General features: G+C 40.4%; 1 protein-coding gene across 1 annotated transcript; it reads right to left on the bottom strand.

The window, feature by feature from the left end:
* Positions 1–142: 142 nt before the first annotated feature.
* LOC146650975 (cystathionine beta-synthase-like) lies at positions 143–12,438 on the bottom strand. The gene is made up of 15 exons (XM_085385645.1): positions 12,305–12,438; positions 7,879–8,167; positions 7,004–7,110; positions 5,224–5,358; positions 5,052–5,131; positions 4,778–4,982; positions 4,205–4,296; positions 3,934–4,053; positions 3,772–3,856; positions 3,578–3,683; positions 2,228–2,305; positions 1,990–2,124; positions 1,056–1,164; positions 875–959; positions 143–560 (listed from the first exon to the last, which is right to left on the bottom strand). The coding sequence occupies exons 2-15, from the start codon at positions 8,163–8,165 to the stop codon at positions 436–438; spliced, it is 1,749 nt and encodes a 582-aa protein (XP_085241771.1). The 5' UTR covers positions 8,166–8,167; positions 12,305–12,438; the 3' UTR covers positions 143–435.
* Between the last annotated feature and the right edge of the window lie 526 nt (positions 12,439–12,964).

Here is a 12,964-nt window from a genome sequence, read left to right as displayed (position 1 = left end):
AGTGACTTACACGGAGCAAATAAAGCAAATTGATAAAAACATGTACAAAAAAAGAAAAAACACTAAACACAAAGGCACCACACTTAAAAAAGACATTATGTGTGGCAGGAAAAAAAGAAAGAATAGAAATATTTTTACTGTATTGTAAGAGAAAAGAGTCAGTTCCAGAAAGATGATGGTAACGTCCCTCCAAAAAAAAACTAAGCTGCCCTTTAACTGGAGATTTTTCACTCATTACAAGATGCACAGTGTTTAAAAAAAGAACAAAGATAGCTCTGAATAGTGCTTTACAACTTCTCTGTCCTCTCTGGAGCTCTATTATTATTATCATCATCATTATTATCATGATTATTTCAGTGACACTACAGGTGATCGTTTGCTGTCCCTCAATGAACAGGAAGTAAAATCCACGTTAAACAGGACACAGTCACTGGGTTACACTGCCTGACTTTGATGGTTGCAGTCCTGCCCCTCGTGTCTGGTGATGTAGGAGAGAAGGTCAATCGCTGTCACGACAGCAAATAAAATCTCCCTCTGGAGGGCCGACCCATCGACCCCGTCTGCACAGAGACACAAAACTCCTGTTAAACACAGAAGACTGTTGTGGTTTGTTTACTGCACAGGCTCATGAACAAAGTTTCCCATGTCGTCCACAAATACAGGTTTTAGCTCAATGATGGAAAGAAAGAGCCATATGTGAACATGATCCAGGAGAATGCAAATGTGTGATTGTAAATCAGTGTCTTTGGGTGTCACAACCAAAATGAAGCTTTGTGAATGACATTTATCAACCATGCAATAAACAGCTCATTATAATAATGATCTGCACATAAATGTCCTGCATAAACACTATTTAGGAAATGGATTTTCTCACATTGCGTTTGATTGTGAACCACCAGGGCAAAGTTATCAGTTTTGAGGATATGGGAAAGCTTCCCCAGGTCGTCTGTCAGGTGCACCTGAAAGCACAAGTGGAGGAAGATTAAACAAGCGTGTAAAAACGTTCATTATGTCATCAAAGGTCGCCATGAAGAGCTCTGCATTCTCTGACTGACCTGTTTGAAGGCTTTGAGGAGCACCGCGCTGACAGCCGCTGAAAGTTCAACCTTCCCCGCCAACAGAGAGGACAGAATGGTTTCCAGAGTCACCATTCCCAGGATGGCCCTGTGGAAATACACAAAACCCACAAACTCCCATCAGACTCAGGTGACGAGAAGACTAACCCATCATGTCTCTGTCTGCTTATTTCAACCAAATGTCAAGATCAAAAAATGGGTAACCAAACTGGATGATTAATCAATGTAGTTTTTAACTAGAGTTTATCTTGAGACGAGATCCAACTTATATGGTTACACACTCAAATAAAGCTACCTCACATGGGGATTTACACTGGAGGGACAGGGTTGTAATGTATGTGTATATACCCATCAGACGTCCAGCTGCCCACACACATCTTTAAACTACATCCCTGCAAAGTTTAACATCTCTGACTACAAGTGAGCAACACTGCTGGAAGTGTTAATAAAAACATAAATAATCACTGAGGTTTTAAAAGCTGTGGGAAATACAAGCTTCACATGTTCATATTATTTATGTTTAAAAATATTTCAGTTGGGTAGTTATATAAAGATGAAAATAAGACAAAAAGATCAGACAAGACAAAGGTCACAGACAAAGTGTTAGAATCTCTTCCTGACACTGTGATGTCATCCCGAAATTCAATTTCCACCATCAACTCGAGAACAGAGCCACGTTTCAGTGTGAAATCCTGAGATCAAACTACGACCTGTGGAACATCTGCCGAGCATTTAGCTGCTCTGCACGAGCGAAGATGACGATACAGAGGATGAGATCTGTTTCCCTGAAATCTCCATGGAGACCACTGTTTGTGTTTATGCTGGAAGTTCCTGTCCTCTTCCTGTTTATACAAGGTCATATCCAAACAGAGCATTTATAATACTAACCTGATATTGAGAAGAAGAGACATACCCTGACTCAGTGACGACTGGTGCCTGACCCAGTGAGTTCTCCTTTAGGATCTCAATGGTTTTCTGGCAGGACACAGAATGTGTGATGGTGAGGGGGGCAGACAGGTGTAGACTCTGAACAGTCCGGTTCCACCACCTGCAAGACGGAAAAACAGAGGTTTTAACACCAACCTGCCCCGTCATACCTCCTCTGAGGGGTATAAGCTATAGCTGATTTGCGGATTTTTGTTGTTTTTTACCAGGGTTTTGGGTCCATTTGAGCGTCCAAGCAGAGGAAGCCTTTCTCACACATCCACTGATCCCTCAGGAACTTTGACCTGCGGGAAGATACGGGTGAGTTTGAAGAAGTGTGCTAAAGTTCAGCCAGGGTTCCACCTAAAACACATCTGACTCTAGACAATCTGTTTATCAGCTGCATCACTGCTTTACGTCAGTTTTTCTTTTTTTAATGCTGACAGCTTTATTGTGGGATTTATTGGTTATTTTAGGGATAGGAAATGGCTGTAAAAATAAAAGAAAGAAAGAAAGAAAGCATCCTAGTTGAAACACATGTGTCTCTTCCTCTCTCATTTCCTGTCACTGCTGTTCTGTCCTTAATAATGGGAAAAACATCCACACAAAGGGTTTCAAAAGAAAGTGCTTTTATGTTAAATTCTTGTCTAACTAATGGCTGGTGGGAGCCACATGATTACTGCTTTTAGCCAGACATAGCTCAGAGGAAGAGAGTCCAACTCTTTGAAACCATGAAGATCTCTAAACTGTTCAGTGGACTGAATCATTTCTATACACATTTACACATTTTTGAGGACAAAGCTAAAAACTGTTGGATGGTCTGTGGTTAAATTTGGTACATATGTTCATTCACTGGCTTTTAAAGATTTCATTAAAATGTTCTTTTTAAATGGGGAAAGATTATAAAGTATACATCTTTAATCATCTAAAAAAAAAACAAGAATGGAAGCAGAAATTTTAATACATTTTCTCTCTAATCCACGCAGGATCAAAAGTATACGTACCAGCCCCTGGCCCAAAATCAGCAGCTTCAAGTTCAACGGAAAAGAGCAGCTGCCCCACATAGACAAGCCAAATGCCTTCTGAAGCAACGTTTTATGATCAGAAGGGACAAAAACTGAGCTATTCGGCCAGTAACAAGAGGTGTATTTGTAGGAATAAAGCGGAGGCTTTCACAACAAAGAAGATTATAGCATCTGTTCATGCTCAAGGGTGTTTTGCGCCCAGTAGTGTGTATGGATGCACAAATAATGAAGAAGGAAAACTACCTCTAAATTCTGAAACTTTACATCAAATTAACAGCTAGATAAACTTGACCTGATAAAACCTGGACACATTAAGGTGTTCCAGCAGGACACAAACACACATCCAAACTGGTTTTGGAATGGAAATAGCAAACTTGTGAAATGACCATTGAAAAGTCCTAACGTCACCCCTATTTAAAAAGTATTGATGTTCATGGGCATGATGAGTGCATGTAAACGTCTGCCCACAACTGTATTTTTGAAGGCATGAAGGCCTGTGAGCACTCCAGACTCTCACTGGATTCAAAGTGTATCTGCCATTGTGTCTCGTACATGTAGTTGCGGACAGAGTCAGGCAGGATGACCACGCAGCGCTGCCCCTCCTCCAGCTGCTGCGCCATCTTCACAGCTGCTGCCATCGCTGAGCCAGAGCTGCCACCTTCAGCAAAACAGGCAAATCGATCATTTAGAGCGAACTGAGAAAGAGGTTGCTCATAACATACCACAACTCACTGATATGAACTTACCGCACAAAAGACCCTCCTCTCTGATCAGTTTGCGGGACATAAGGAACGTTTCTGTGTCGGTTGATTTGTACCAGACATCCACAATCTGTGCAGATTCAACAGAGACGGGCGTTTAGCAAAAATACTCACTTTACAAATGTGCACGTTAACAAAAATACTCACAGATCTGTCCAGTACTGTGGGGATGAAGTCATATCCAATACCTTCCACTTCAAATGGAACCTTTTCACTTTTCTCCTCTGAGCCAACCAGAACAGAGCCTTCAGGATCCACACCGACTATCTAAAAAAACAGAGATGAGAACTGAGGAAAGAGGCTGCAAACGGTGCAGGGTTGGAGCTGCCAATATACGGATTGCTTCACTGATTAATATAAATTTCAGTAAAACAAAACTTTTATTTCAGATTCTAGATAAGTGGGTTGGGAATCTCGCCTTGACATTTGGACATCTTTCCTTTAACTTTCGAGCAACACCAGTGAGTGTGCCGCCCGTGCCGGCTCCGGCCACCAACATATCCAATTTACCTAAAAACAGAAACACATTTTCTTTTCCAAACTACAAAAAACATATATTTTTGGGATTCAAATAAACACCTGTTCCATGAGGATTCGCAGTTACAGGAAAAACTATTTACGCCTTCCTTCATTCATGTCAGTTTGACGTATAGATCTAAGTTCCAGGAAATATAAAATACACACCATGAAATTGTAGGCAAATCATCACTTGTTACAACTAAGGTCTGCAAAAGATCATCTCTGTTTGCACAAGACAAATCTTGTGCTACAGCAGCAGAAGACCACACTGGGTGTCACTGACAGGAGTGAATGGGAAACTTCTGCTGCCACATTCGAAGGGTAAGGTCAAAATTTGGCATAAAAGATAAGATCATCTTGTGTTAATGGTTTAAGGTGGTGGTGGTTTAATGGTGTGGGGGGTCATTTCTTGAAAAAATTCAACTTCAAGCTAGAAGATGCATCAAAAATCAGAGTTTCTATCAGCTCGAACCATCACACTGCTCCAGTATCTCCTCAGCCGTGGTGTCGTAGTGAGCCAGGGGGTTGCTTGCATTGCGATACTGGTCAAGGATGTGCGAGTTGGGGATCTCGTTCTTCAGACGCCAGGCCGTACGTATATGAGACTCTGGTGAATCAAAAGCTGCAGCTGTGGGTGTGCGGACAATTTCTGCCCCGAGAGCTTGCAGGACATGCACCTAGGACACAGGAGAGGATGAGACTTCAATAGATTCCTCACATTGAAAAGAAGAAACAGAGCTACTTACCTTCTCCATGCTCATCTTCTCAGGCATCACAATGATGCAATGGTAGCCTTTTACTGCAGCTATGAGGGCGAGGCCAATACCTGCACAAAGAGCAAGATTTATTTAAATGACCTTTTTCCTTCATTATATAGTTATAATACAGCCGTCAGCTCATTCGCTCAAACTGATGTACCCGTGTTTCCAGAGGTGGGCTCGATGATGGTGTCTCCTGGTTTAAGGACCCCGGCTCTCTCGGCGTCCTCCACCATGCGCAGGGCGATCCTGTCTTTCACACTGCCTCCTGCATTGAAGAACTCACACTTGGCCACTAAACACAGTCACCCATTAAAAACAAAAAAAGATATATTGCATCAGGGAGTGTTCAAAGTTAATCCAAAAGGTTTGCATTAGATAATGCGTGACAAATTTAATATGCATTGTAAATAACTAGGACTGAACCAGTGCAGAGAGAAGAATAATAGTTAATCTATTAACCTTTACCAGGTCACTGACGACCCATCTATGGTTGGTAATTTGAGAGGAAACATCTTAAAGCTTTTGAAATAAAACCTCTATATAAAACTCTAAACTTAGATGGCTCCCCAATCACCCGCTAAAAGGTTAACAAGTATGAAAAGCATGCTTCTGTCATCTGTAACTAGATTCTGGTTCCCACGAGAATCTAGTTTTTACTTTGCTTTTATTTGTCCTGCTGAAAGTGCGTGTCTATGCCAGTCCACGTCTTTTATTTCCACAGAGAACAGTTCATGTCAGATCTCCCTCTGTAATCCTGACTGACTGTGTTTGAAGGAATTAGGAAATTCAATTTGTGGAGTGTGAGATCTGGATCTGCTCTTTTGCAAACTCATAGCAACACAGGGATAATGACATGCCTGCCAGCTACTGCATCAGCAACAACATGTTGTTAAGGTACCGGAACAAATATAAACTCTATTATTTCTCAAGTTTAGAGCTGCATTTTATTTGCAAAGGTTTTCTTTTTACTCTGTTGGATGACAGAACAAAGAGTCTTTCAGTCTCACCTCTCCATCCAGGGGAGCGAGCTGCCCCCTCATACAAGAAAACAACAGTTGCACAGTGAAAAAACATAAGGCCACCAGCTACATGATACTTCAACGCTCCCTTTTTAACAGCTGAGCAGGAAGCCAAGAGGGACACAGTGGGTTCAACAGCCCTAGCTTAAACAATGGCACCTCTTCCACTCGGATGCATCAACTTAACAACATATCCCCTAAAAGACATTCTTTTACACAAATATGGTAAGCCAGGTGAGATGTCACTCTGTAATCTGCTGCTGCTCAACTACAGTCTCATCCAAGCAGAGGTTTTTTTCACCCCACTAAACACAGTAAACTTATCAGCTTTCTCGCTGCTTAGGAGGGAGAACAATAAAGCTGCTGTTAGGACATTTAAAGCATCTTCTATCCTGAAAATAAGAAGACTGCACTCCTGCTCATTTTCTTGCAAGGACATATCAACGTCATTTTGGGGTGAGCGAAGGGGACTATTCAGAGAGAAAACTTAACATTTCACATCCATAAATATCCATAAACCCATATCTTTTGGATTAAAGTTGTAGCTTTGCAGTACAAGTACATGGATAGCAGTCAGGTTAAGGATCATGTTATTTATTTATCAAGGTTAATGTCATGTTTTATATTCTAAAAGGTTAATTCTGTTTAAATCTGTTTTGTATAGTACTAAAACTTAAAGCATGAAAAATGTGAACCTTTCTCTAAGTTTCCTTTTCCTTTCTTTTTTACTTATTTATTTAATTAGCTTACCCTGTTGTGTAATATTCAAGCCTCTGCTTTTACAAGCAAACTTTCAATTAGACTTATTTGCTTGAATGCAGAATAATAATAAAGATTTTGCAAAACCGTAAGCAAAAATAAGTCTTTTTTTTAAATCATCTTCTTACTTTTACATAATTTGTCACATCTTTTACTCACAGATATCACACTTGAGCCCAAACTCTTTGGGGATTTTGTTCAAGCGAACCAGAGGTGTGTGTCCAATTTTCTCAAGAATGCTGGGGAGGATGTCAGAGGGCTTGGTGCTGTAATGTAAGAGATAACAAACACTAGGAGATACCATACAGGATTTCATGTATCTGATGAGAGTTTAACCAAAATTAGTGGAATTGTCAGAAATATCATCACATCATACACTCACTGGGCAATTTGTTAGGTACACCTTGCAAGCACTGGGTTGGTTTTCAAAACTGGCTTGAAAACCAACCCGGGAAACATTCCTCAGAGATTTTGACCCATGTCGACATGATACTATCACACAATTCAATCACCTCACAAAGATTTTCTTTTGGATTGAGATGTGGTGACCTGTGAGCTGAGATCATCTGAGCTTTACAAACACTAAAGAGGGAAAAGTGTAAAAAAAAAAAAAACCCTGTACACTAATCCACCAACACAAAGTGCCAGAACCACTGATACATGTGATACATGGCAAGATGGAGCCATGTTTTCATGTTGTTTACATCAAATTCTAACCCTGCCGTCTGAATGTGGTGGAAAAACATTACCATTTTCCCTCATTCTGATGCTTTGTTTGATCTTAAGCAGGTCATCTAGATCGTGTTTACATGCACTGAGTTGCTGCCATGTGATTGGCGGTTTACATATTTGCATTAACCAGCAGTTGAACAAGTGTACCTAATAAAGTGACACATCAGTGTATGTGTGACATCTGTTTGTCAAATCAGAATTAAATATTGCTGGTGACTCAACTCTGCTGCAAAAAGTAAGTAGACAGAGTCACTAGTTTTATTTAAAGACACAGCGACCTCTTTATTTCTCCAGACTCTTACCATGCTGAGTGGCTATGAGGCGACTCTGACATGGGCGCGCCCAGCTTCCAAGTACATCTGCTGGGCAAATCAGGACGGATCCACTTCGTCTCATCAGGAGTCTCGTCTGTGTTCTCCAGCTGACTCTCAGTGAATGATTCATCCTTATCTTCACCATCAGCAGATAACCTATCACAACTGTTCACAGCTGCTGTAGCACAAGTGACTTCTGCATTTGTTGGGTTAGCTGCAGATGTGCAAGGAGAAGGAACTTCTTCCAAGGATGCAGCACCAGAAACAGAGGGCATGGCTGCAGTGGGATGAGACATATATTATCATCAAGCTGTATTTTTTATTTTATCTAACCATGCATTAATTCAAAGACAACTAGCATTAAACAGTTGGGTTGATATCCTCCAATTATAATTTTAAGAATTTGTTGCTTCTTCTGTCTCTGTCTCCACATTCCATTTATCCAACTTTGTCTTTGGACAGTGGGAGAAAACCCACACTGGTACAGTCTGGCCACATACACGTCACACAGACAGGCCCAAGCAAGCAAGCAGGCTTGAACCTAAGCTGTGTTGCTGTGAGGCAGCAGCACTGACCCGCACAAAATATGTGTCTGGTACAATTTATTTATATGGGGGGGGGGGGGGGGATCCTACATAATTTTCTAGTGTTTAATCGGTTTTTATACTTTTTGCTCATTTATATCACAGCGCCACAGTCAGTGTTGGGGAGTAACGGAATACATGTACCGCCGTTATGTATTTAAAATACAAAATATGAGTAACTGTATTCCATTACAGTTACCATTTAAAAAGGTGGTATTTAGAATATAGTTACTTTGTTGAAATAAATGGATTACACGGCGGTATTTTCCTGTTTCATATTGTCACGGGTCAGGACTGTTTGGGTTTTGCTCCAGGCGGCAGCGTTATGGTTGCCATGGTAACAGGGTGACGCTCTCTGCGACTGTGTGTTTCCTGGGTGAGAGAGCGCCTTTTTGTTGTTGTTGTTGTGCTAAGCTACAGAATGCTACATGTATAGCCCTAAAGAATGTAGCCTCATGGGCAATGTAGTCCGTGCTCCAGGGAGAATGGACTGCCATACCCGTTATGTGTCTTTGAGCGTGAGGACGGAGAAAAAAGAAGTAGAAAAGTACAAGCTGTCATCGAGTAGAAACGGGAGCTGGAAGCATGTAAATATAATAATAACCGCTGCATCCAAGAAGAGTGCCTGACGAGCCCAGTTGTAAGTAAGCTATTAAGACTCAATTGTACACTGTGTTCCTGTTTTCCTCCGAAACAATAAGTTCCGTTGGAGCAGCCTTTCAACCCTCTGCACTGAGGAAATCAATGACTGGTTGTGCCACAATTTTCTCCAGCTAAACAAAAACAAAACTGAAGTAATAGTCTTTGGCGCCAAAGAAAAACGATTACAGGTCACCAGAGAACTTCAATCTATACATCTAAAAACCACAAACCAGGCGAGAAATTTGGGTGTAGTGATGGATGCAGACCTAAACTTAGAAAAACACATCAAGACAATAACAAAATCAGCTTACTATCACCTCAAGAATATTTCAAGGATAAAAGATCTGATGTCTCAACAGGACCTGGAAAAACTAGTCCATGCATTCATTTTTAGTAGGCTTGATTACTGTAACAGCATCTTTACAGGTCTACCTAAAAAATCAGTCAGACAACTACAGTTCATTCAGAACTCTGCTGCTCGAGTCCTCACTAAGACCAAAAAAGTGGACCACATCAGTCCAGCTCTGAGGTCCTTACACTGGCTGCCTGTCCGTCAGAGGATAGACTTTAAAGTTCTGATGCTGGCCTATAAAGCTCTGAATGGTTTAGGACCAAAATACATCAATGACCTCCTGACCCAGTATGAACCATCCAGATCCCTCAGGTCATCTGGATCCGGTCTTTTATCAGTTCCCAGAGTCAGAACCAGACACGGAGAAGCTGCATTCAGCTTTTATGCTCCTTATATCTGGAACAAACTCCCAGAAAGCCTCAGATCAGCTGAAACACTCAGTTTATTTAAATCCAGGTTGAAGACTCACCTGTTCTCAGCTGCATTTGAATAAAGCACCAAATCCACACTTTAAGCTTAAATTTCAAAACTTACATTTAACTACTGATTTTATCTACTGTTCTGATTTTATCTGTTTTGATTTTATATACTGTTGTTTGTTTGTTTGTTTGTTTGTTAATTAGTTAGTTAGTTTATTTGCTTGTTTTAATCAATTTTAAATCATGCTTTTTATTTGTTCTTGTTTCTAATGTCTCTGTAAAGCACTTTGAATCACCTTGTTGTTGAATTGTGCTATACAAATAAACTTGCCTTGCCTTGCCTCTTTCTGTCTCTCGCTAGCAAAGTTGACTCACACAACAAAATAAAGCTATTTTTCGGCTATGAGACCAACAGAACCGACTTATTAGCCAGAGGTCCCTTTACTACAGTTCGGAGGCGCGGACCTTTAGTAATAGTAATAAATCACACAGCAATAGTACATTCATGCAGTTGTAAAAAGCATGATAATATATTAAGTAATCCAAAGTATTCAGAATACGTTACTCTCATTGAGTAACGTAACGGAATACAAAATACATTTTCGGGCATGTATTCTGTAATCTGTAGTGGAATACATTTCAAAAGTAACCTTCCCAACACTGTCCACAGTGCAGTGCTTTAGACATCTGGCTAACAAGCAAAAGCACATTTTTCCTCCAGAATCAAAATCAAAACATGAATACGAATTGGAAAAATTATGATACACATTCTCCCTGATTGGCATTTGCTTCAGTAAACAACAAATCGATTTATTTAATAATTTAAAAAGTGATAGCCATTCCTCGTTTCACATTATACAACTTCAGTTTTTGGGAATTACAAGCTAGACAATTAATAGATAAAAGGCCTTTAAATTTAATAGTGTCAATAGTGTCAAAATAGTGTCAAATATAGTTAAATGTGTTCATATTTTCTCCCGACATAACAATAGCTCACGACTAGCATAAAAAAAACAACGTTGTAATAACGTCGTAACATCTCAGCAGGTAAACTTGGGCTCTGTTTTTCCTGATAACGCACAAGTGAGTTCAGGAAAGCCTGGAAATAAGAACAAAACCAGTCTTTCCACAGCTGTGCACCAGAGTACTGAATCTCTGCTGTGTTTAAAGCCATTCATATTGAGCAACACGAAAAGGGCAGTGCACTCACCTGTGTGCCGGACATGAACCCTTGCAGCTGTCAGATGGACACCTGAGTTCTCTGCGCTTTATTTTCAGGTCCCTATCCGCCAATCAGCGCACAGTGATTGGTCTTGCCCCTGAGCATTTATGTCCAATAGCATGCAGCGTGGACGCTTCTTACAATGAATGTTCAGCGATCGCAGGATGCTTTTTATAGAACTGTTTTTACTTCAAAACGTATCTATATTTTCTACCGTTACTATCCAAACATACAAAGAAGTCTCTCACACAGCAGGGTTTAGCAGTGGGCTTTCAGTTTCACGCTTATGTGGTTTTGACTGTTACAAAGAAGCCATTTCTGAGAACTTTCATGTATATAACTTCTTAATTTTCAAATTAACGTGTTTTTAATCTGTAATTTTACATCGATACAGATTTTAAGCCTCTGAAAATGGGGCATTCCTAATTTAAATGAATTTAAAGGTCCGGGCTTCAACCGCATAATGATTGTTTGATTTAAAATCACAAAAACTGCCACTCTCCTAAAATATATTGTGGCATGAAGAATATACGTTTCTGGCATCATTGCTGTTCACAGTGCTGCTACCGGGCATCGTCAAAAAAAAAAAAAAAAAAAAAAAATCAGAGAATCTGGAGAAAGTTCTGTATGAAAATCTGTAGTGGATGCCCGTGATGTTTGGGTCTTTGAAATGCATTAAAAGCAGACATGGAAATAACTTTCTGTGAATGCAGTTCACTGTACCAACCACAAAAGCTCCATCGTGTAAAGAAAGTGCGTGAACGTGATCTAGAAATGCTGCTGTTTTCACTGAGCCAAAGATCGTTCAAAATGGACCGAGCCAAAGTGGAAAACTGTTCTGTGATCAGATGAGCACATGTCCCCCTCCTCTTCAGGGAAGGCCTTGCATATTTCAGCAAGACAATGCTAAACTTCATACAGCATCTATACAACAAGCATGGCTTCACAGTAGAAGAGTCCACGTGCTGAACTGGCCTGCAGTTCAGACCTTTCACCAAATGAAAACATCTGGAGCATTATGAAAAATAATGATGACGAATACAACAAAGAAGACCCGGGACTGTCGAGCAACTTATCCTCTATGAAACAACAATGGAACAACAGTCCTCTCCCAAAAGTCCAGCATCTGGGTCCTGGACAACGAAGCTAGCTCGCCACATTCGGTGATATCTTCACATTATCTGAATCAACTTACCTGTAACCTGCACAAATCAAATCAATGAGCGGCCACACGATCAACTCGATAGATTAACCCTGGGTTTCCCTGCGCGTTCACATGAAAGGGGTGGCGTTAGCAGAATCTGACCAATCACAAGCGGTGCGACTGACTTCAGAGAGATAAAACTATATTATAAGAAGTTAGAAGCACGGGGAAAGAGGTTAATAGAATTCAATATTGTTGAAATTACAACTCCATCGTAAAGTCGCGTTATGCTTTTAGGGATTATAATAAATATATATATATTTTAAATCTTTATGCATTTGTTGTTTAAAGCGGAACAAAATCCAGAATCTGGGCAAATTTGATGTCAGCAAACACAAATAAATGCTCTATTTTGACATCGTGTATTTATAGAGCGATAATACTTTAAATTATTTTCCAGAGAGCTGATTGGTCAGTAGGGTGATTTCATACCAGCGGATCTCTAATCTTAAAACTACAACCGGCTTCAGAGCAGGTTATGGTCACAGCATAGGTTTCCATGGAGACACTCCTCCTTTAAGAAGTGAACCACCTTAAATGTGCAGGAAACACAGAGTTAATCCTGAAATTAGCTGGATAAAACAAAAGTGCTTCATAGTATGGGCCTCTGGTCTCAGTTCCCCACGGAAGAGGATTAGGGCCAACAAAAAA

This window comes from Rhamphochromis longiceps, linkage group LG16 (genome assembly GCF_057381845.1).
Source record: "Rhamphochromis longiceps isolate RC_006_pf linkage group LG16, R_longiceps_female_GT1.1, whole genome shotgun sequence".
Taxonomy (NCBI): Eukaryota; Metazoa; Chordata; class Actinopteri; order Cichliformes; family Cichlidae; genus Rhamphochromis; species Rhamphochromis longiceps.
This window is presented reverse-complemented; position numbering and strand designations above follow the sequence as displayed.